The sequence below is a fragment of the Prionailurus viverrinus genome, chromosome A2 (genome assembly GCF_022837055.1).
Source record: "Prionailurus viverrinus isolate Anna chromosome A2, UM_Priviv_1.0, whole genome shotgun sequence".
Taxonomy (NCBI): Eukaryota; Metazoa; Chordata; class Mammalia; order Carnivora; family Felidae; genus Prionailurus; species Prionailurus viverrinus.
The window spans coordinates 39,552,708-39,573,866 of record NC_062562.1 but is presented as its reverse complement, the minus strand read 5'-3'; the positions used below and the strand labels follow the sequence as shown (position 1 = coordinate 39,573,866).

General features: G+C 41.6%; 1 protein-coding gene across 1 annotated transcript in view; it reads right to left on the bottom strand.

Moving 5' to 3' along the window:
• Positions 1-7,080: 7,080 nt before the first annotated feature.
• The window catches only part of GXYLT2 (glucoside xylosyltransferase 2), a 92,387-nt gene continuing 78,308 nt past the window's right edge, over positions 7,081-21,159 (bottom strand). Inside the window, exons 6-7 of the mRNA XM_047850381.1 lie at positions 13,093-13,265; positions 7,081-7,777 (exon numbers count right to left, since the gene is read on the bottom strand). Coding sequence (XP_047706337.1) covers positions 7,595-7,777; positions 13,093-13,265 — 356 coding nt within the window. The 3' untranslated portion in view covers positions 7,081-7,594. The remainder of the gene's footprint in view (positions 7,778-13,092; positions 13,266-21,159) is intronic.

The window sequence follows — 21,159 nt, the reverse complement described above, 5'->3', positions numbered from 1 at the left end:
TTCAATAAAATATTAATGAAAAAAAGCATTGTTAAAATGATACATTTCCCTTGGCATCACTTAAGCCTTGAATTCAGAGCTATTTCTGGACTTTTCACTCACATGAGGCAATACATTCTCTCTCTCTCTGTCTCCCTCTCTCTGTGTCTTTTCCTGTGTATTAATTTGAATTGTATTTGCTGTCACTTGCAATTGAAAGAGTTTTAACTAATTCAGAAATTGGACCATGCGTGGTGTGGTTTCCAGGCAGCCAAAATCCTACAAATGTCCACAAGAGAGCCACAAAAAACAGATTATGGAAACACAGATTATGGAAACTACATTTAAGTAGAAAGGAATTTAAACATTATCTAACCCAACCATGTCACTTTTAGGACAAGTTAGTAAATCTCCAAGAAATTCAATGAATCAATATACTTTCAATGAATGAGACTTTAGAGGATAGGGTATTATAACCTAGAACCCTGAACATTTACAGGAAAAAAAATAGTTTTTGAGAATAACACTCAAAAGTCAATACAGAGTGTCATGAAATTTTGTGGATAGGAATTGGTCCCAATTCATGATGCAGCACAATCACCTCATTTATTCTCAATAAATATATTTTGAGCACCAGAAATGTATTAGTCATTGAGTTAGGTGACGGGCATAGAACAGGTAACAAGATCAGCAAGAAATATACATACCTTCAAGGAACATTGTGTCTAGTGGGGAAAGCAGTCAATAAACTAAAAGTTCTACGCAAATAAGTATTGTTGCTATTATAATATACACTGCAAAGGAAAAGGTTGACATGAATGAATGTAAGAGGAGGAGCTGCCCCTATAGCGGTGTGGTGGGGGGAAGGGGGGAGGGTTGGGGATCCAAGAAGGTTTCTGAGAAAATGGTATTTAAGTCAAGACCTGAAGGATACTAGAAATTTGCCAGGTGAATTTGCAGGTTGGAGGATTCCAGGCACATGCAGAACCTCTTGATGGGTAAGAGTTTGGCTTCTTAAAGAAAGAGAAAACAAGCCAGCATAAGTGATGATTAGTGGAGTGGAGAAGAATAACTCAAACAAGGCCAGGAAGATAGGCAGAAGGTAAGATCACACAGGGACTTCTGGGCAGTTTGGAAAGAAGTTTGGACATTATCATAGGAGCAAAGGAACCACTCTTCACACACGGTGGGGTGGGTTGTGGTTTGGAGGGGGCCAGAATGAATGCAGAGATAAGACAGGCATGAGAACAACAATCCAGGCCAGAGATCAAAAGACCGCAGACAGTACTAGTTTCAATGGAGGCAAAAGTGAGGATAAATACAGGAAGTGGACTCTTAATATTCTGGAGGTATTCTCTGGCTTTCCTGTACTGGTTGAAGTTGTGTGTGGTCACTTACAATTTGAAGGGTTTTTGCTACCGCAGAAACTGGTATCAGGGGCGGGGTGTTTTAGTGGGGGAAATGATGATTCAACGAGGAGGGTGGTGTGCAAGGAGGGAGAGGAAGCAGATGAGAGTAAAGAATAACACCCAGGTTTCTGGAATGAGGCAGCGAGGGGATGGATGCTGGTGACGTTTACCAGCTTATAAAACAAAGGAGGAGAAGGAAGGGGAATACCATAGGATCATGATGGCATACCAGAGAGCTACTTTTGAACTGTGTTCCAGCTTAAGGACTTGATAAGAAAGCCAACTAAAATAGGATTGCTTTGGGAAGGGTAAAACTACTGAAGCCAGAGAGTCTCAAACATTTCCACCTATGTTCCTGTAAAGCAGAACTTCAGCATGTCGATGTTCCGGTGAGTAAAATCTCTGACATCACGGCAGACAATTCAGCTGGCATCCCTTCAATCTGATATCCTTTAAAAATCCACTAGCCAGGGGTACCTGGGTGGCTCAGTTGGTTAAGCCTCCAACCCTTGATTTTGGCTCAGGCCATGATCTCACGTTTTTCGAGTTCGAGCCCTGTGTCAGGCTCTATGCTGGCAGTGCACGGCCTGCTTGGGATTCTCTCCCTCTCCCCCTCTCTTTGCCCCTCCTCTGCTCGCTCATGCTTGTGCACACAGGCTCTCTCCCAAAATAAATAAATAGACTTAAAAAAAAATTTTTTTTTTAAATCTCTTAGCCATTTACTTAGTGGAGGTAGAGTTCCACAAACAAGGAATTTTAAAAATTTTGAAATTTTGTGTTTCTGTGTTTATTTCTTATCACAATCCAGAAGGAGAGTCATCCTCAGCCCTGTCCTAGTAGGTGGGAAGTATGAAGTGGAAAAAGGGTCAGGCTGAGAATGGTGGGGCTAGGATTTAAACTCAATGTAAACTGCATGTAGTTCCTGAAGCTTATATGTCACATAATAATTGGTTGTGGGTTCCCACTTGTTCCAGAAAAACATATTCAAGTATCTTAGCTTTTTAAATGTTTTAAAATATAAGGAGGGAACTCAGTAGATGCATGGAGTACTTTGTGCTGATTTTAAAAAAGAGATTAGGGATTGGGGGGAAAACCTTTATAAAGACTCAAAAACTCATGGTACAGTTCAGTTATTTTTGATATGTTACTAGCTTTACAAGTAAGTTTCAACTTTGCTAAATAAAATGTGGGAATGGGGACAACTGATTTTTACATCCTCCAAATTCTCCTCATTGTATCTCAAACACAAAACACCATTAAAACCAAACAGCATATAATTTATAGTATGGTATTTGAAAAATACTTTTTTTAAATTTTATGGGGCTCAAACTCACAACCCTGAGACCAGGAGTCACATGCTCTGTGGACCAATCCAGCAGGCACCCCTATAATACGGCATTTTTTAAAATGAAGCAAAGTTTTAATAATTTTTAAAAATAGGCTAAGCTGTTTACCAAACCAAATATTACTTTACCAATCCTTAAAAGGAAGGAATTAAATATTACTATTTAATATAAAATTTTAAGCTTGAAATCTTAAAAAACATTTTTTTTAAATGTTTCTTTATTTTTGACAGAGACAGAGACAGAGCACAAGCAGGGGAGGGGCAGAGAGAGAAGGAGACACAGAATCTGAAACAGGTTCCAGGCTCCGAGGTGTCAGCACAGAGCGCAAGGCAGGGCTCGAACCCACAAACTGTGAGATCATGACCTGAGCCAACGTTGGACGCTTAACCGACTGAGCCACCCAGCCGCCCCGTAAACTTGAAATCTTATAAAAGAAAAGAAACACACTTCCAAAATAACACCAAAAAAGACAAGTCTTTTTTAAAGCTTTTAATTTAAAAAAACAAAAACAAAAACAACAAGAAATCGATAAAACAGGAGATGGCATTCAAAAGGACAAGTAATTAAATCATAATATTTCTGTTTCTTTTAATTTGCTGTAACAACTAATTTTCTTTGGAGTGTTGTTTTTTTAATGTGCATTTCTTCCCAAAGAAAAATCACTAAGAAATAAGTTTTCCAACATAAAAAATCTACTCGGGGTTTCCTTGGGAGCTATAAACAACAGGCGCACTTTTCAGGGACAACACAAATGTGAAACTAATGACGCAGAAACCGCACCAGATTCTTACATACTCAGGCATACGGTGACACAAACACCAGTGCTTTTTCTTGAGGACTCACGAGACTATTTCCAGTTTTGACCTGGGAAGAACAAAAACTAGGATAACTTTCTCTGTTTGGCAGAGAAATCTCATCGGCTTCAAATACCAGCGCTGTCACTGTGAAATGAGTTGACCTAAGGTGTCACTCTCTATAATTCAATTCACAGAGCACAACGGATTCACAGAGCTCTTTCTGTAAAAGTCATGTGCGGTGCGTGTGTGTATATGTCTATGTATGTGTTGCACGGTTTGTAAATTTTTTTGAAAATTTCTCATCATAAAGATTCCATCTAAGGATTAGAACTTCCTTCTGCCTGCACAGGGTTCCCCAAGTTCTGTCACTCTGCCACTAGCACCAAGCCTCTTGGTAATGCTTAGAAGCCTGCATCAAAGACAGGAAGGGAAAAGCAGAAGTGAAAGGGAGATGAAAACATAGGACCCAAGAAACAGAAAAACCTAAGAAAGCTTGCTTACCATAATACTAACTGATGATATAATAATTTGTACCCCCATGGCATCCAACATAATTCTGAACTCAGTCAGTGTGTTTCTAAATTCAGTCATAAAATCCTGTTCATGTTAGCTTATCCAACATATGCAACCTATCTTTTTTTTGTATAAATAACAGGCAAAATTTGTACATAAACCTAAATTTGTACAAATGTTGTCCTGTCCTCCAGGTGGGTTGGAGTAATTACTCTATCACCAGATCCCTATTTTGTGACCGTGAATAAGTTTTTGTATGGCATGCTTGTTTTATCAACACCATAATTGTAATAAGATAAATACTCCCCAACCTGGATGAGTCCATATAAATACCAATTTCAATAATAAATCCACCCATAGTCACAATTTGCAATGGAAGTCCTGAATATGTATTAGACATTTCAAATAAATAGCAAAGCTGGAGTGTCATACCCTGAAATGCTAAACTGTCATTCAGGAAGTTGAAGGAAAACTTGAACATATTTTCTAGCCAGTTAATTTTTTTTAATGTTGAAATTTTCAATGTAAGTCACAATTTCTGAGGTTTATATTAGAAAAGAAAAACTCAGCAAGAAAAATATTGTAAGCATTTCTAGTGACCCTACTACTGAATGTCTCAGTCTCAATGCATACAACAATATTGTTACATTTTGCTCTTAGACCCTGTTCTTTCATTTTTCCAGTGGAACTCTGTAGTCACATGTGTTTGAATAGAATTCTGAAGGAAACAAGAAGAGGGGATGACAGAACCAGTGTCATGCTCTTCCTGTATAGATTCTACGTGCCATATGGAACAACCCAACCTTTGGCAAACTTCAGATCACAGGGTACGTGTTTTAGGAGTCCACCAAATTAAAATCTGTGGTTCCCAGATTTCAAAGGCATTAATGTAGTAGTTGTCTGGGAATTATCAAAGGCAGAGGAAACACCGCCTCATGGTAATACACTGGATGGAAAACAATTAGCATTTTCAGGTAGTAGGGATTGCGAGAGAAAATTAACTGCAGATTCTCCACCAGACTCACCTCAAAATTTCAGGATACCATGAAGAAATTCCAAGGCAGAAAACCACACTAAATTCTAAGGTTTCACATTCTCATCGTGCATCATTCTAGAATGTTCTAGAATTGTATCATGGACCTTTGCTGGAAATCTGATTCTATGTATTCAGACCAGAACCAATAGTTAAGAGTTGCGGGTAAGATTCTCATAAAAGAAAAGGCGTTTCTATATTCAAAGTCTTTATAGCACATTTTTTGTAGGACTCACCAGAGGAGGAATAGAACTTTTTTAGGTTTATAAACCACCAAAAATGTGAATGACATTTGTAGGGTTTGGTGGCCATGCTGAACATGTAGCAAAACTGGAATGGAAGTCAGGCAATCATGTTCACATCCGGGCTCTTTCAGTAAAACCATATTTGTGGGTATGTAGGGTACTTTTCCTCCATCCAAAAGACAATCCAAAAATTCCTCCACAGACTTTAGACATAAACTAACGAATGACATCACCTTTAATGGTGAAATGAGGAAACATAAAATATAACAGTGAAGAGTTCCACATCTTAATGGTAATTTCCTTAACAAAAATAAATCACCTGACACCCAACTGATCAAAAGGAGGGTATGGGCTAATACTTTAACATTTTAAAATTTGCTACTACCATAATGGTACTATATCCCAATATTAATTGGCATCTACATATTTCTTTGTAGTGCTGAGGTTTTCATATATTTTTGCACGGTTAAGACTTCTTCTGTGGATATAGTACCTATTATATCCTACCAGGTTTCAATATATAGCATACCATATTTGCATTAACAAAATATTATTTTTCATTTTATACTTTTAGATTACTGTCTATATATGATGAAAAGTATTTGATATTTTTGTCTCCAAACTTCCTCTGTAAAAGAGGATGCATCTTATACATACCTGTATGTGTTACAGAACAGCAATTATATTGGGTATGCTTGTTTCTTTGGGTTACAATTTCCTTCTTTGTCCAATGATAGAGGCCCCTACTAAGTTCATTAGGCTGTTGCAAACATCAAGATCATTTAGGCACAAGGTTTTTGAGATAAATAAAGCATTATAAAAAATGTTCTTACCCTGTTACCAGCTACAGGAGCAACAAGGGATTAAGTCAGATCCCTCTGGGGAATATAGAATTTCCTCTACTGTAGCTAGGTGATAAGACCTGCCCAGTTCCTTGGCTAATGGATGGGTCAGCCTAGAGAAGAAAAAACATTTAAAGAGACCTTTCCAAGGCTGGTAGGAAGTTGAATTTTCTTGCCAATGGAATCAGCTGAACTATCTATTCTGTACACGTAAGTTTGAAGTTGGCCTTCAATTTCCAACCGTTGCCCAAGAGTTTAAAGAAGACAGAAGGTCACACCTATGAAAGTAAGAGATAAAATGTTTTTGTCTGTAGTTAAACACAAAAACACATCTCTGTTAAACTGACCCCTTGCATTTAACACAATGACTGAATTTCCTTTCAGAAGGTATGATTGCATAAATATTTCTTATGATTTAACCTTCCACTAATCTAAACAATTTTTCTTAAAAAATACCCCCAGATATGCTTCATCCTTTAACACTGCCCAATTAGTTGAAATTTGAATACTTCTTCCAGGTCTGTAAATACAATCATTTTGTCTAAATTTTTGTCTCAACATAAAAATCTCAGCATAGGGGCCAGCTTTTACTCAAACTACCTGTTCCAGATATGTATTACAATGGAAAAGACAACCAACAAATAAATATACGAGTAGGAAAAAAAAGGCTGGAAGTAACTACCTTTAAAATAATTGGTTGGTAGGATTATGGCTAATCTAATCTTGATTTTGGTCCACTGGCCTACATCCTCTACAAACTTTTTTTTTTTAAGGTTTATTTTTATTTATTTTGAGAGAGAGATAGACAGCAAGCAGGGGAGGGGCAGAGACAGAGAGAGGGAGACAGAATCCCAAGCAGGCTCCACACTGTCAGAGCAGAGCCCAACGTGGGGCTTAAACTCACCAAACGTGAGATCATGACCTGAGCTAAAATCAAGGGTTACACACTTAACCAACTGAGCCACCCAGGCGCCCCGCTCCTCTACAACCTTTGAACATTTTTCTGTTTTACAACAAGCATGTATTACTTTTACAAGAAGGGTATGGGGGAGTCATTGACATAGAAAGAGTCTGAAGAATACTAGATAAATATACAACACGAGATGCCTCTGACATTGTCTCAGACACTGAACAGGAAATGGAAGGCTCACAAAAGTTCCTCTTCACAGCTAGCTCAACCTGCTTGAACAATGCTAAGTGTGTAATAATATTTTTTTTTAAAAAAAAGAGAGATAAATACCATTTTAGAAAAAATTAAAGCACATTTCCTTTTAGGGGCGACTAATTCAGCAACATTTAACAAAGCTTTTAAAACGCAATTGTCACAGAGCACCATTAAATATTCACACGAAAGAGACCCAGGCAGCTTAAAGATGGACATGTCCTTGTTCTTGAGATGCCCAATCCGCTGGCAACAATATGAAAAATATTCAGTGCATCTGGTTGGGGCCCACATGGATGATGACGTGTTTCTCGTAAGCCCTTTTCATTGTTTTCTCGATTTGCTTCAAAAACACTTGTGGGATTCGTCCACATAAAGTGTGCACAGTCTCCAAAAACTTCAGCTGGAGAGGGTAATACATGGATTGAAAGAGATTGTCTTGAAAGGGAAACTGAAAAATGGTTTAAAAAAAAAATGAAAGAAAATGTTTTAGTTACTGAAATGTCATTTAAAACGCAAACAACATTTACCGAAAAATGAAACAGGGAATTAAGCATGCAAGCATAGGTTTGGAAGTTCTTTTTTTTTTTTTTTTTAATTTTTAAAAAATATTTATTTTTGGGAGAGAGCGAGCGCGCGCGCGCATGAGTGGGGGAGGGGCAGAAAGAGAGGGAGACACAGAATCTGAAACAGGCTCCAGGCTCCGAGCTGTCACCACAGAACCTGATGCCGGACTCGAACTCACGAGCTGTGAGATCATGACCTGAGCCTAAGTCGCACGCTTAACTGACTGAGCCACCCAGGTGCCTCAGTTTGGATGTTCTTAGAATAGTGGAAGGGAACTCTGAGGATAGAAATTCAAAACCTGATTCAATCCTGTGCAACCTGAGGCAATTACTTACCCTATTTGGGCTTCACTTTCTTTCTTTTGTTCTTTTTTTTTTTTTTTTTTTTAAAGATGGTTTATTTGGGTCCTTAAAACTCTTAAAAGCTAAGACCAACATGTATCTTCAGGGACAGGATATTCTCTACATTGTATGCTCTTGCTGAAGAGAAGCAAGGCTCAAGTAGAGACGTGACATCACCTGCAATAAGACACTGAATTCCTCATATATTTTGTTTGTCTCAATCTCTTCTTTTCCAATTTATTTATTTATTTATTTATTTTGAGAGACAGAGAGAGAGAGACAGACAGAAGGGCAGAGAGAGAGAGAGAATCCTAAGCAGGGTCCGTGCACTGCCACTGCAGAGCCTGATGTGGGGCTTCATCCCACGAGCCATGAGATCATGGCCTGAGTTGAAACCAAGAGTCAGATGCAGAAGTGACTGAGCCACCCAGGTGCCCCTGTGTTTGTCTCAATCTTAAATGAAGAAACTCTAGGGTATGTCTATAGTAATCTGATGAAGTTCACAGTTTGGCAATTACCAGTGAAATCTAACATCAATGAAATTCATTTTAATAATTCAGGTACCAAACACTGCTTGTTGGTTTTTTCCCCATGTAATCCTGTGCTTTGCTTTTCTTTTCTTTTCTTTTCTTTTCTTTTCTTTTCTTTTCTTTTCTTTTCTTTTCTTTTCTTTTCTTTTCAAGCAGGCTCCCTGTGGGGTGTGGAGCCCAATGCCGCAGGACCTGAACTCACGACCCTGAGATCAAGACCTGAGCTGAGATCAAGAGTCAGATGCTTAATTGACTGAGCCACCCCGGTGCCCCATTTTTAAAAAAAAAACATTCTCTTGTCTTCCCATGAAAGGTGTCTATAAACAGAATTTTCCAAAATAGATCCTGAAGATCATGTAGTTATGAGCATGTGTCAAATTTTTATTACAATCTGGATGAAATGGAAAAGGCCTCTAGTAAATGAAGTTAAAGATTCATTGTTGGCGAGGAAATTGTATACAAAGAGAGTAGAAAAAAAAAAAGGAAGAAGAGTGAAAAGGTCAGTAAATGCTTGCCTGGCAGCAGAGTGGGTGGGTGTCTGGTTTCCTAGAACAAGCCTTAATCCCTTTAAAGTTCATCAGAAATATTGCATAAGCGTGTTTATCAGAAATGCGAATTTCTTCCCAGAAGGAGATTATGCATTATGTAACGCAAGAAGGACCATGTTTGGGACAACTGTTTTCTTCCACAGCACAATTTAGACTGCTGATCAACTCCTTTTTCATCATGGTGTCCCTAGTGATAGGAAAATAGGTCAAAACCTGGAAGTCATCCTTGATTCTTTCTTTCCCCCACGTCCCTCTTTTCATTAATCCACAAATGCTGTAAAATCTGTCTTTCCAACGAATCCTACATGTGGCCACCACTGCCAACCTTCCCGGTGCCACACAAGTACGTGCCATCCCCATGTTGCTCCTGGATGTCTCCAGTAACTCTCATCAATAGCCCTTGTGTTTTCACTCTTGCCTCCTCGCACTGAGTTACTGAGGTGATACTTTTAAAGCAAAGATCAGACCGTATCACTTTCCTGCAGGGGCTTCACGCTGCAATAAAGTAAGATTCCAATTCCTCTTTGTCCTCAAGGCTCCATGTGACCTGGAATTGTCATTGTTGTCTCTGTCCTTCTGGCCACACTGAATTCTTCCCTGTCCTTCGGGCTCACCAAACTCACCCTTGCCTCAGGGGCTTTCCCTGGCTTATTCCTTCTCCTTAGCAGTATCTCCCCCTAAACTGCCCCAGGGCTGCCCCCACTAATCACACTACCAGGCTAGCGGAGGCCCCCTGAGGACCCCAGCTCACTAACGCTCCTCCCTACCCCTGACTCTCAGCCCATTGCCCTGCTCCGGTTCCCTTTTAACACCTCTCACTACCTGGTACAATTTTTCTTCTTTCTTTGTTTATGTGAGTATAGTCTGGCTTCCTCCACCCACAATATATGTGTCCTGGGGACCAGGCTTTATCAGTCTTGTTAACTTCTGAGTTTCTATAAGCTAGAATTGTTCCTGCAATAGATGATTGTTGGAAGAACTACTGACAGAACGTGTACCTGATAGATGACTTCCTTGGGTCACGATGGGAGGAGACCTTTGCCAAACACAGACACACAGGCTTAGGATGTGTGTGTGAGAGAGACAGAAGATGGAAAGGAAAGGAAGCAGGAAAGAGGGACAGAAGGAAAGGGGGAAAGGGGAGAGGGACAAGAAGAATATTTTCAGAGAGGGATGAAGGGAGAAAGAAATACAGTGTGAGAGAGAGAAAATACTTAGGAAGAGAGAGAGAGAGCAAGTGAGACTATGTGGACAAGGTAGAAAAGGAGGCAAGTGTGAAACTGTTAATAACTTCTAATTATTGAGCACAACCATAGGTCATGTGCCATACTACAAGTTTAAAAACCATCAGTTTGTTGCGTTCTTGCAACACTTTTATGAGGTAGGTAATATTATCATCTCCATTTCACAGATGAGGAAACTGAGGCCCAGTAAGGTAAGAGCAAAGAGTTAACGACTAATCACCAGAAAGGGGCAAAAATTGGGCCTTGAACCAAGGTCTGTTGACCCCTACCTCAAGCCCTGACCCCACCACATGACGGTGCCCAGCCCTGGGGACAGCGGGGAAACATGTTTTCCAAGAGGGAGTCTACTTCTATTCAGGTTTTAGGATGGGGTTAGAGCATTCCTGTCTGAAATGATTCAGTGAAAATGGTCCCTTTAGGCCCATGGGAGGATCATCATTGAGGGTATTTGGCAGGATCATTTATGACACAGTTATTTGTTTTCTTTCTGCTCCTCCAGAAAGCAAACAAGATGTATTGTAACTCAAGCCACAGTTGCTCAATTCCAGACTAGGGTTGACAGATCACAAAAGAAACCCAAGAACAGCTCTGAGGTACATATACCTGCTGCATACTCATTGAACTTCTGTTTGTACTCCTCAATGGCTTTGCCCCTGGAGCCATGTTTGAATATCTAACGTGATGGTAGCACTAAGTACAGAACAAATTTTCTGTGTAATTAAATCACCTGATCTTTGAAAACCACCAGCAGGAAATGCAGGAGAAGAAAGCGGTGTTAGCTTAGCTTACATGCAGGCTAAACTCATTCCCTGCAGAGAAAATTCTGGAAATTCCAGAGACTCTCCTTAGCAAGAGGCACAGTATTCACACACACAAAAATGTATGCCTGTGTCTCAGGATTCACTCCCACCAAAGCCCACTTGTGACACCGTGAGGGTTTCTAAATTCTTAAGAAAAAAATCCTCTAAATCTACATACTTGATGTCTGGGGCCAGCAAATGTTTCCGATAAAGGACCAGATAGTAAATATTTTAGACTTTGTGGGCTACACAGTTTGTTATAAATACTCGTCTCTGCCATGATGGCTTCCAACAACTACAGCCAAACACATAAATGAATGGGTGTCACTGTGTCCCAATAAGACTGTATTTATGAATGCTGAGATTGGAATTTCATATCACTGTCTCACGTTATGAAATATTCGTCTTTTCCTTTTTCCCCAGTGATTTACAAAACCATTCATAGCCCACATGTCTTGCAAACACAGGCAGCAAGGCAGATCTGGCCTGAGTTTGCTGACCCCTACTCTACGTCTTGGAATTACGGTTTCAAAAGGGACATCCCTGAATCTCTGCCACTCCTAGCAATCTCCAGATAAAAAGCAACATCGAATGCAGCGTTTCCCAGTGTGGGATGCAAGGCAAAAGCAGGCAGTATTTGAGATTTTAGGTAGTGAACCCCAAAGTGAGGTTTTTATCAACTTTCCCATTTACTGCAAGAAAATAGTTCCCAGGTATCTTTAATTCCCTAGCACTTGCTAATCAATCCCTTCAAGGTTGTAAGAGGGGACCTCAGGCAGTGAGAAGTCCGGCTCCAGGCCAAAATTCTACTGTGTGATCTTTCAGACTCAATCACAGGTAATGACAAGGCTGCTGGCTGGCTCTGGAGGGGCTGGGAGCTACCCTTGTGACACCTGACTTGGTGCACAGGCAACGCCCTGTAGTTTACTTGAAGGAATTGGGGTCAAAAACTCAGGTCCCTGCCCTGGGCCAGCCACGCTCAGATGCATATCTGCATTCCCATCCCAGGCACCTCCATTTCGAGGCCTCCCAGGGACAAGGGATGGGAAGGATGGACACGGGAGGGGGGGATGGATTGGGAGGGTGGTATCTTTCCACTCCTCCCTCTTTCCCTTCTCCTTCCTCCTCCCCTGGCCTAAGGTCAGGGTCCTAAGGATGCAGAGGCCTTGAGATGACTTTTGCCTCTAGGCTGCATTCTGCTGATCAGTACCCTTTGCCAGGTAAAAATGCAACACGGGGGCTAGTGCCTCTTTTTGCCTCTTGAGTACACTGTTGCAATATGTAAATAAACACTTGATTCTTACTTGCAGTCGGACCCCTTGTCCTAATCGACCACCTCCACGCCCACTTGTTCAACAGGATGCTGGCAACCAGGCAACAGGCTAAGCTCAAGCTGCATAATATCATTTTGTTCTTATTATGTTATCGTTACCCTAACACATTCCCCTCTATTATGGCAAATGGCACTGGGTTTCTTTCTGATGATATTTAATTTCCTCCTTAAGTGAACTTATTTAAGGACAAAAAAAAGAGTGACTTAGTTGTAAATACTGAGTGGATATAGTGTGAGGGGGCAAGTGGATATAATGAAATAGTGACTGGGATTGGGGAAAGGGATATCACTCACTGCTTCTGGGGGATTCTCTGGCCTTCAAAGGCACTGGTGACCAAAGTGCCTGTACCGTCTCGGGCTGAATAAGCATGTGTCTGCTGAAGAGCGGCAAGAACACACTTACATCCCGTATTGCTTCATAGAGTGCTTTGAAAGTTGGCTGCTTTTCATCATGGTAGACACCTCGGTTCCCGTGCAGAACAGACACGCCTTCCCGCTCAGCCTCTTTGCAGTTGCTTCCGTACATGCAGTGATCGGGACGGTAGTTCCACTGGCACGGGAACACATAGAGACACTCTGGCGGTGACAAGAGAAAGACGTGTCCACAGTCAGTGCCGGCTCTCCTCTGCATGACTGGTGCTTAAACCAGTGTTTCCATAATCTGCACACCACACGGGATTTCAGTGCATGGGAATGTGACCGTGACCCACAGCCCTGATGTCACTCCATTTTTGTCCTTATTTTGAGGTAGGGAATTGAAGGGGCACATGCTAATGAGGCTGTAGGTTTCACCCAAAAAAGAAGGGCAATGTATCACGGACAAGGAGGCAGACAAGGTCAGCAGACAGCCTGGGTCCGAATCCCAACTGTCTTCACTCAAAAACAGTGCAACCTAGAGCCAGTGATTCAACCTCTCTGTGCTTCATTTTCCTCATCTGTAAGATGGGTACAACAGGACCTCCCTCTTACTGTGAGGATTAAATTTAAAAAACACTCAGCAGAATGCCAAGCACACAGCGGTGGTCAACAATGCTAGCGCTTATAATCCCCTCTTTGTAAAGGTTTTATGAAACAGACAGACTTGAATGGGAATCAAGATCAAAGCAAAGATTCCTCTTTGGATTAAAAACCAAACAACAAACAAAATCAACAGGAAGGAAAAAACAAAAAAAAAACCCTACAAGGGTAAAGGGGGGGAATCCCCCCAGAAGAGCAAAGGGAAAAAAAAAGCCCCCGTGTCAAGGTGACTATATACACTGTGAGCAATCATGTGCACACTGGTATATTTGTGCGTGCGTCTCTAAGCTGGTGGTTCTTTGCCAGGGCTCCCCTGGGGCCATTGGGTGATGTCTGGAGGGAGATATGGAGGAGGCCACTACTGGTATCTAGCAGGTAGAGACCTGGGATACTCAAAACATTCCACAACGAACAGGACAGCCCCCATAAAAGTAACAGTGCCAAGGTTGAAAAACTCGGCTCTAATTCTGTTGGACTCAGAAAATTTCCTCCTGGTAGCTAGGGTTGTAAAATCAGCAATAAAGTCATGTCCACTGAGCTTCCTGGCTCTGTAGCTTGATGCCTTTTAGGGCTGGGGCTGGAGAAGTATGGATCAAAGCTCTCTGCGAATGTTTGTCACTGTTTATGAGAAAGGCCCCCAGTGAGAACACAGAAGCATTAGAGCAAATCAATTACCACTGTCAGAAGAGCAACATAAAGCTGTGCTCTTTTGTTGGGCTGAGAGCTCTCCCTTCTCATGGAAAGGACCACAGCTTAGAGAATTACAGAGAACTTCAAGATGGAAAGCACACATCCTCTCTGGCAGACTGTGTATAATAATTCTACCACTCAGTTTTTACAGGCCACGCTGACATCCAGGCACCCTCCAATTCCTAAGCATTCCCAACACCCTGTGAGCTTTTCCTTTTCTCTGGAGGACCCCTTTCCGCCATGATGTTGCTCTTACATTCACTTCCACACTTAGAATCCATAGCTGGGAGAGGGTAGTGCTCATCCTGAAGTCACATTATCTGGATTTAAACTCCTCTTTTAGTTGTGCAACTTTTCTGCCCAACAGTGCAGAGGGGGGCATAAGGGTTCCATGAGGGAAAATATCTAAAAATGCTTTTTGCTTTTATTTTTTATTATTATTTTTTAAAGTTTATTTAGTTTTGAAAGAGAGAGAGAGCACAAGTAAGCAGAAGAGGGGCAGAGAGACAGGATCCCAAGCAGGCTCCATGCTGTCAGCGCAGAGGTGAACGCGGGGCTCGAACTCATGAACTGTGAGATCACCACCTGAGCTGAAACCGAGAGTTGGTGCTTAACCAACCAAGCCACCCAGGTGCCCCTGCCTGTGTGCTTTTAAACGGTGTCTGACCTCAGCCCAATTGTGGCCTTTTGTAACCCCGTGAATCCCATCACTCATTTCTGATACCTGCCTGCATCTGCAATTGCAATTCCTGCTTAAGCACCTGCTAATGTTCCCTGCTGAGTGAATCACCCTAGAAGCCATCTCTGTTTCTGTAAATATGCTGATTGAATCAACAAATATTTATTGAGCGCCTGCTATGCATTCAGTGGACAAAGGAAAGTCTGGTTCCTGCCTTTGTGTTGTTTGAGACTGGTGATGCAGGTTTCTGCCTCTTCCCAGGAAATGCAGGACCCACTAAAAAAGGAAACCTTCCCCTCTTTGCAGCCTCTGTAGAGGACCTAGTCCAGTGAGGGCACTCTAAGGCAGAGGATGAATAGAAAGGCTGTGGAATCAAACAAAGGCTATGTTCGAAGTTGGCTTCTATCACCTCCTGGTTCTATGACGTTGGTGAGTTATCTGGACCCCAATTTAGAAGCAGTAAAGGGAAGCTAAATTATCTGGGGCTGAATTCCAGCTTTATCATGTGCTGGCTGTGACCGTACAGTGTAATGGCTAAGGAGGCAAGCTCTGAAGTCAATCCATTGGGTTTGAATGCAGGATTACCACTACTTGCATGCATTCAGGCAAATTACATAATTTTTGTGGGCCCGAGTTTCATCATCTGTAAAAGGAGGAGGACTGTAAATATCACTTGTCCAGAGGATTCTGGGGAGTACGAACTGAGCTTATAAGTATTTGGAACATGCTGGCACAAAAACAGACGCTCAGGTTAATGGAACAGAATAGAGAACCCAGAAATGGGCCCACAAACGTATGGCCAACTAATTTTTGACAAAGCAGGAAAGAATATCCAATGGAATAAAGACAGCCTCTTCAGCAAGTGGTGCTGGGAAAACTGGACAGCGACATGCAGAAAAATGAACCTGGACCACTTTCTTAACACCATACACAAAAATAAACTCAAAACGGATGAAAGACCTACATGTAAGATAGGAAATCATCAAAATACTCGAGGAGAAAGCAGGCAAAAACCTCTTTGACTTCGGCCGCAGCAACTTCTTACTCAACACATCTCTGGAGGCAAGGGAAACAAAAGCAAAAATGAACTATTGGGACCCCCTCCAAATGAAAAGCTTCTGCACAGCGAAAGAAACCATCAGCAAAACTAAAAGGCCACTGTCAGAATGGGAGAAGATATTTGCAAGTGCCATAGCAGATAAAGGGTTAGTATCCAAAACCTATAAAGAACTTATCAAACTCAACACCCAAAAAACAAATAATCCAGTGAAGAAATGGGCAAAAGACATGAATAGACACCTCTCCAAAGAAGACATCCAGATGGCCAACCGACACATGAAAAACTGCTCAACATTACTCAGCATCAGGGAAATACAAATCAAAACCACAATGAGATACCACCTCACACCTGTCAGAATGGCTAACATTAACAACTCAGGCAATAACAGGTGTTGGCGAGGATGCGGAGAGAGAGGATCTCTTTTGCGCTGCTGGTGGGAATGCAAACTGGGGCAGCCACTCTGATAAACAGTATGGAGGTTGCTCAAAAAACTAAAAATAGAACTACCCTATGACCCAGCAATTGCACTACTAGGCATTTATCCAAGGGATACAGGAATGCTGTTTCGAAGGGACACATGCACCCCCGTGTTTATAGCAGCACTATTAACAATAGCCAAATATGGAAAGAGCCCAAATGTCCATCGATGGATGAATGGATAAAGAAGATGTGGGGTGTATATGTATATATTATATATACATATATATAATATATATATATACATATATACATATATATATACAATATATATACATATATATATACATTCATATATATATATATACACACACACAATGGAGTATGACCCGGCAATCAAAAAGAATGAAATCTTGCGATCTGCAACTACATGGATGGAACCAGAGGGTGTTATGCTAAGCGAAATTAGTCAGTCAGAGAAAGACAAATATCATAGGACTTCACTCATATGAGGACTTTAAGACACAGAACAGATGAACACAAGGGAAGCGAAGGAAAAATAATATAAAAATAGGGAGGGGGGACAAAACATAAGATTCTCTTAAATACAGAGAACAAACAGAGGGTTACTGGAGGGGTTGTGGGGGGGGACGAGCTAAATGGGTAAAGGGCACTAAGGAATCTACTCCTGAAATCATTGTTGTACTATATACTAACTAACTTGGATGTAAATTTAAAAAAATAATAAAATAAGTATTTGGAAGAGTACCTAGCACATTAGAAAGCACACAATAACTGTTAGGTGTAATAATTATCACCAATGTTACTGTTAAGAACTATTGCATTAGGTCACTGGTAGGATAAAACAAAATCAAAGCAATGAGTCTAGCATAGTTCCCAACACATAGTACATTGGTAATAAATGTTTTACTCCAACTGTTTGTAGCTATGCAGGTGGCCAGTAATTATTAAACTTTTATGGATCCACGCATCTCTCTCGGAATGCAATGAAACCTTGGGATGCCTGGGGGGCTCAGTCGGTTAAGTGTCCAACTCTTGGTTTCAACTCGGGTCGTGATCTCCCGGTTTTGTAAGTTTGAGCCCCACATCTGGCTCCAAGCTGACAGTGCGGAGCCTGCTTGGGATTCTCTGTCTCCTTCTCTGTCTGCCCTTCCCCCACTTGCACTGCCTCTGTCTCTCTCAAAATAAATAAATAAACTTTAAAAAAATTGTAAAAAAAGAATCTAACAAAAGCTTTAGACCCCATCGTTGGAAAAGTACAACTAGATATATCTAAGAACATTTGCTCATAAGTTTAGGGGCTTACTGATCTCCCAAAGACCAGCTAAGAACCCAGCGGTTGAACTCTGAGTATGCAACTGGTTTCTAGACAGAATTCAATTCACATCTTTTACAATCCTTCAGAATTCCTTCAGAATTTTTCCTTCAGAATTTTTCCTTCAGAATTTTTCAGAGGAAGAAACACAAAACACATGGAGCATATACATTGAAACAAGCATTTATTCACACACTGCAAGGCAGTGGTGTCGTTGGATGATAAGGTTCTGCTCCTGCTCTTGGAGAATTTATACTCTTGTACAGGAGACAGCATAGAGTATATAGTAAGATGAACATGTTTTTATCAGGTTTCATAGAAAGGAGGACATTTAAGTAAAGTTTCATTTGAACTCAGGCTTACAGACTAAGGATGGGACTTTGACAGTCAGAAATGCAGGCCTGGAAGAGCATTCAAGGAGAAAATGACCGGATCATGGTGAAGAGTCTGGAAATCAGAGTGTGCTTTACAAAAGATGAGCCGTTCAATTTCGCTAGGATAAATTCAGTCTCTTCCAAGGGGAAGATAATGGTAACAAACTTGTCATATATAGAATGCTCTGACCTAAAACATTCAAGAAATAATCAGTCTATAGTGGATTGCAAGTAACTAACTTTGATTCTAGTTTGAAGGAGAAAATGAATAAGAGAAAGGAATTTGCCTTTGGAAAGAGCGGGTGGCTCATAAAATCAGAGGTAAAGCTGAACTGGGTCAAGAAGTGGGACAGCTCCTGGGCTCTGAGAGGTGGGCACTAATTAATGTCAGCTTTTCACGACTGCTGCCAGTTCCACAACCTTGGCTACTTTCTACTCCTGGATCCCCAGTCAGATTGGGAGGACATGGTCTGACTGGGCGAGTGGGAGTCAGGAGCAGACTAGGCTCTAAGAATGCTTGCAAGAGCGAATGGGGTATGGGGAGGGAGGGGGAGAGGGAGGGGATGAAGAGACAGAAAGAGAGAGAGAGGGAAGAGTAATTCCCCTGAGAAAACTGGAGCCCTGTTACCCAAAGAAAGGAAAATCAAGAGTGGGCAGTTAAAAAGTAACAGACGTGTCTCTTTATTCACAAATTTTGCATGGGTTACACTTTGTAATCTCCATTTTTTAAGGGGGGAAGGAGAAGAGGGGTGGACTGAAGAGGCATCCCCTATGGAGATCAGTTGATGAACATGCAGAGTGGACTCATGATGGTTATTTGGCATGTGATCAATAACCATTCTGAAATGGATCTATTTTAAGCACGATTATCAGGGCTGTCAAAATCTGATGGTTAAAAATGATAGCATGGGGAAATGTCCAGGTTACTTTCCGCTGCTCGGGAAATAATACGGTGAGTGGTTTTAAAATTCCAAATCCCCAGAGCCTTAAACCACTGCAATTTATTTTAAAATATTTTTCCAAGCCAAGCCCTGTTTAAGCCCTGAGTCTTTGCTATTTTCCTCTCATTTTACATAGATAAAGAAGCTCATTAACTGATTATCTATGGCTCTGGAGTCCGTCAGTGATCCCTTCAGGGGTCTACATTTATTTCCAGAGCCTCCTAACTATTTGCAAAGTACTGTGTGAATTGATTGTTCCTTACGTTTCTGATTATTTCGTACTCTTGAGATCTTTAAGATTATGGAAGAGCTCAATGCCTGGTCATCTTCACTTCATGGTGAAACAGGCTTACTCCTCATTTGCTATATTACCAACAGAATGGAGGCTGTTGGATTGCATCATCATTAACAGTTATTTTCATTTTTTAGTTTTGTTTCTTTACTGTCTCATTCTGGAACTAGGCTTTCCTAGCATCCTCTTCTTCCTTCTTCCAGAATGTGCCCTGTTCCAAAGAAGGGCAATTAATTCTTCCAAGAAGGCCTCCCTGATCGCACAATCTAAAGAAGCAATCCTCTCCTTCCAGACAGGCTCTTTCTCTCAACCTCTCATCTGTTCCCTTGATAGCATTTATCACAACGTGTGATTTGGAACTAGTTGCTGTTCTTTGGAAGGTTACCTCTTCCAATTAAAAGGTGGGTATCATGAAAAGAGGAACTTGTCCATTCTGTCTGCTGTCATATCCCCAGTGCGCACCATGGTGGCTGGCACATAGTAGGCGCTCAAAAATACCTGCTGAATGAATGAGTGCATGGAACCTTATACGTTCCTTTACCACACGTGTTCTTCTGCTTTCTCTTACTTTCTCTTTCTCCTTCCTCTCCTCGCTTTCCCTCCTGTGGACTTTCTCCTCTGTTCTCTTAAATCCATGTGTTCAACCAGCCAACACTTCTGAAGACCAACCCTGCTTCAGGCGTGAAGTCTTGCACGTGAAAGACAAAAAGTAGATACAATCCCTTCCCACAAGGACCCTACAATCTTCATTCTTGTGCTTTGTATCAGAGCTCATGAAACCCCCAGATTCCCCAAACAATAAGGTGTTTCCAGTCTCCCAGAACAGTCCTAACACCAGATAGTGGGGGCTGTCAACTCCGGCAACACACTCATCGCTGCCAGATGCTGGGAGCTCTTGGGGTGGGGGAGGGTCCAGGGTGGCTGCACACTCAAATGCAGGGCTCCAGTGACCCTGGCAGTGTGAGAACAAGGCCCTAATGGGGCCACTGAAGAGACCTGTGCCATGTGAGTATGTGTCCTGCTCCCTGTGGCCCCACCAAACCCCTCACTCAACTACCCTATGTAGAGCCCATGACAACCTGGGTATATTCCAGGGATATTTCAGCTCTTCCCTCTCCCAGTGGGCAGCATCCTACTGTTACTATCTGGCTGAGTGCCTTGCCTCGTCATCTATACTTGGCTGGTTCCATTTCCTTCCTTCCCTGCGCACAGCCCACCTTTATGAAAATTATTCCCGAAGAAAGGAGAGACCTAGGGGCTCATGTCTGAGAAAGGAAAATGCCACAAGGCCTTGATCTTCTGGCTCCTGATGACCAGATTGTGGGTGGTCTCCCTATCCAAAGAGAACTAAGTTTCAGCTGGGCTGGAAATCAGTTATAGGCTGGGCTGGGCAAATTTGTCTCTCTTTCTCTCTCTCCTTGGTTTCTCTCTCTCTTCAAGAATGTGAATTAGGAAACATAGGGGGCTGTTACCAAATATGCATCATCATTGGCTGTGGGCTTGTTAGGCTGGGCCACATATAAAGAGAATGCTGAGAAATAGAATGGAATCAGGTAGGTGTGGAGAGAAGCAAGGACAGCAGAGATCCTGGGGCGTCTGAGGGATAGAGAAATCAGCTTTGGTCCTTAGCAGATTCCCAAGAGGCCTAGCACAGTCTGCCCCAT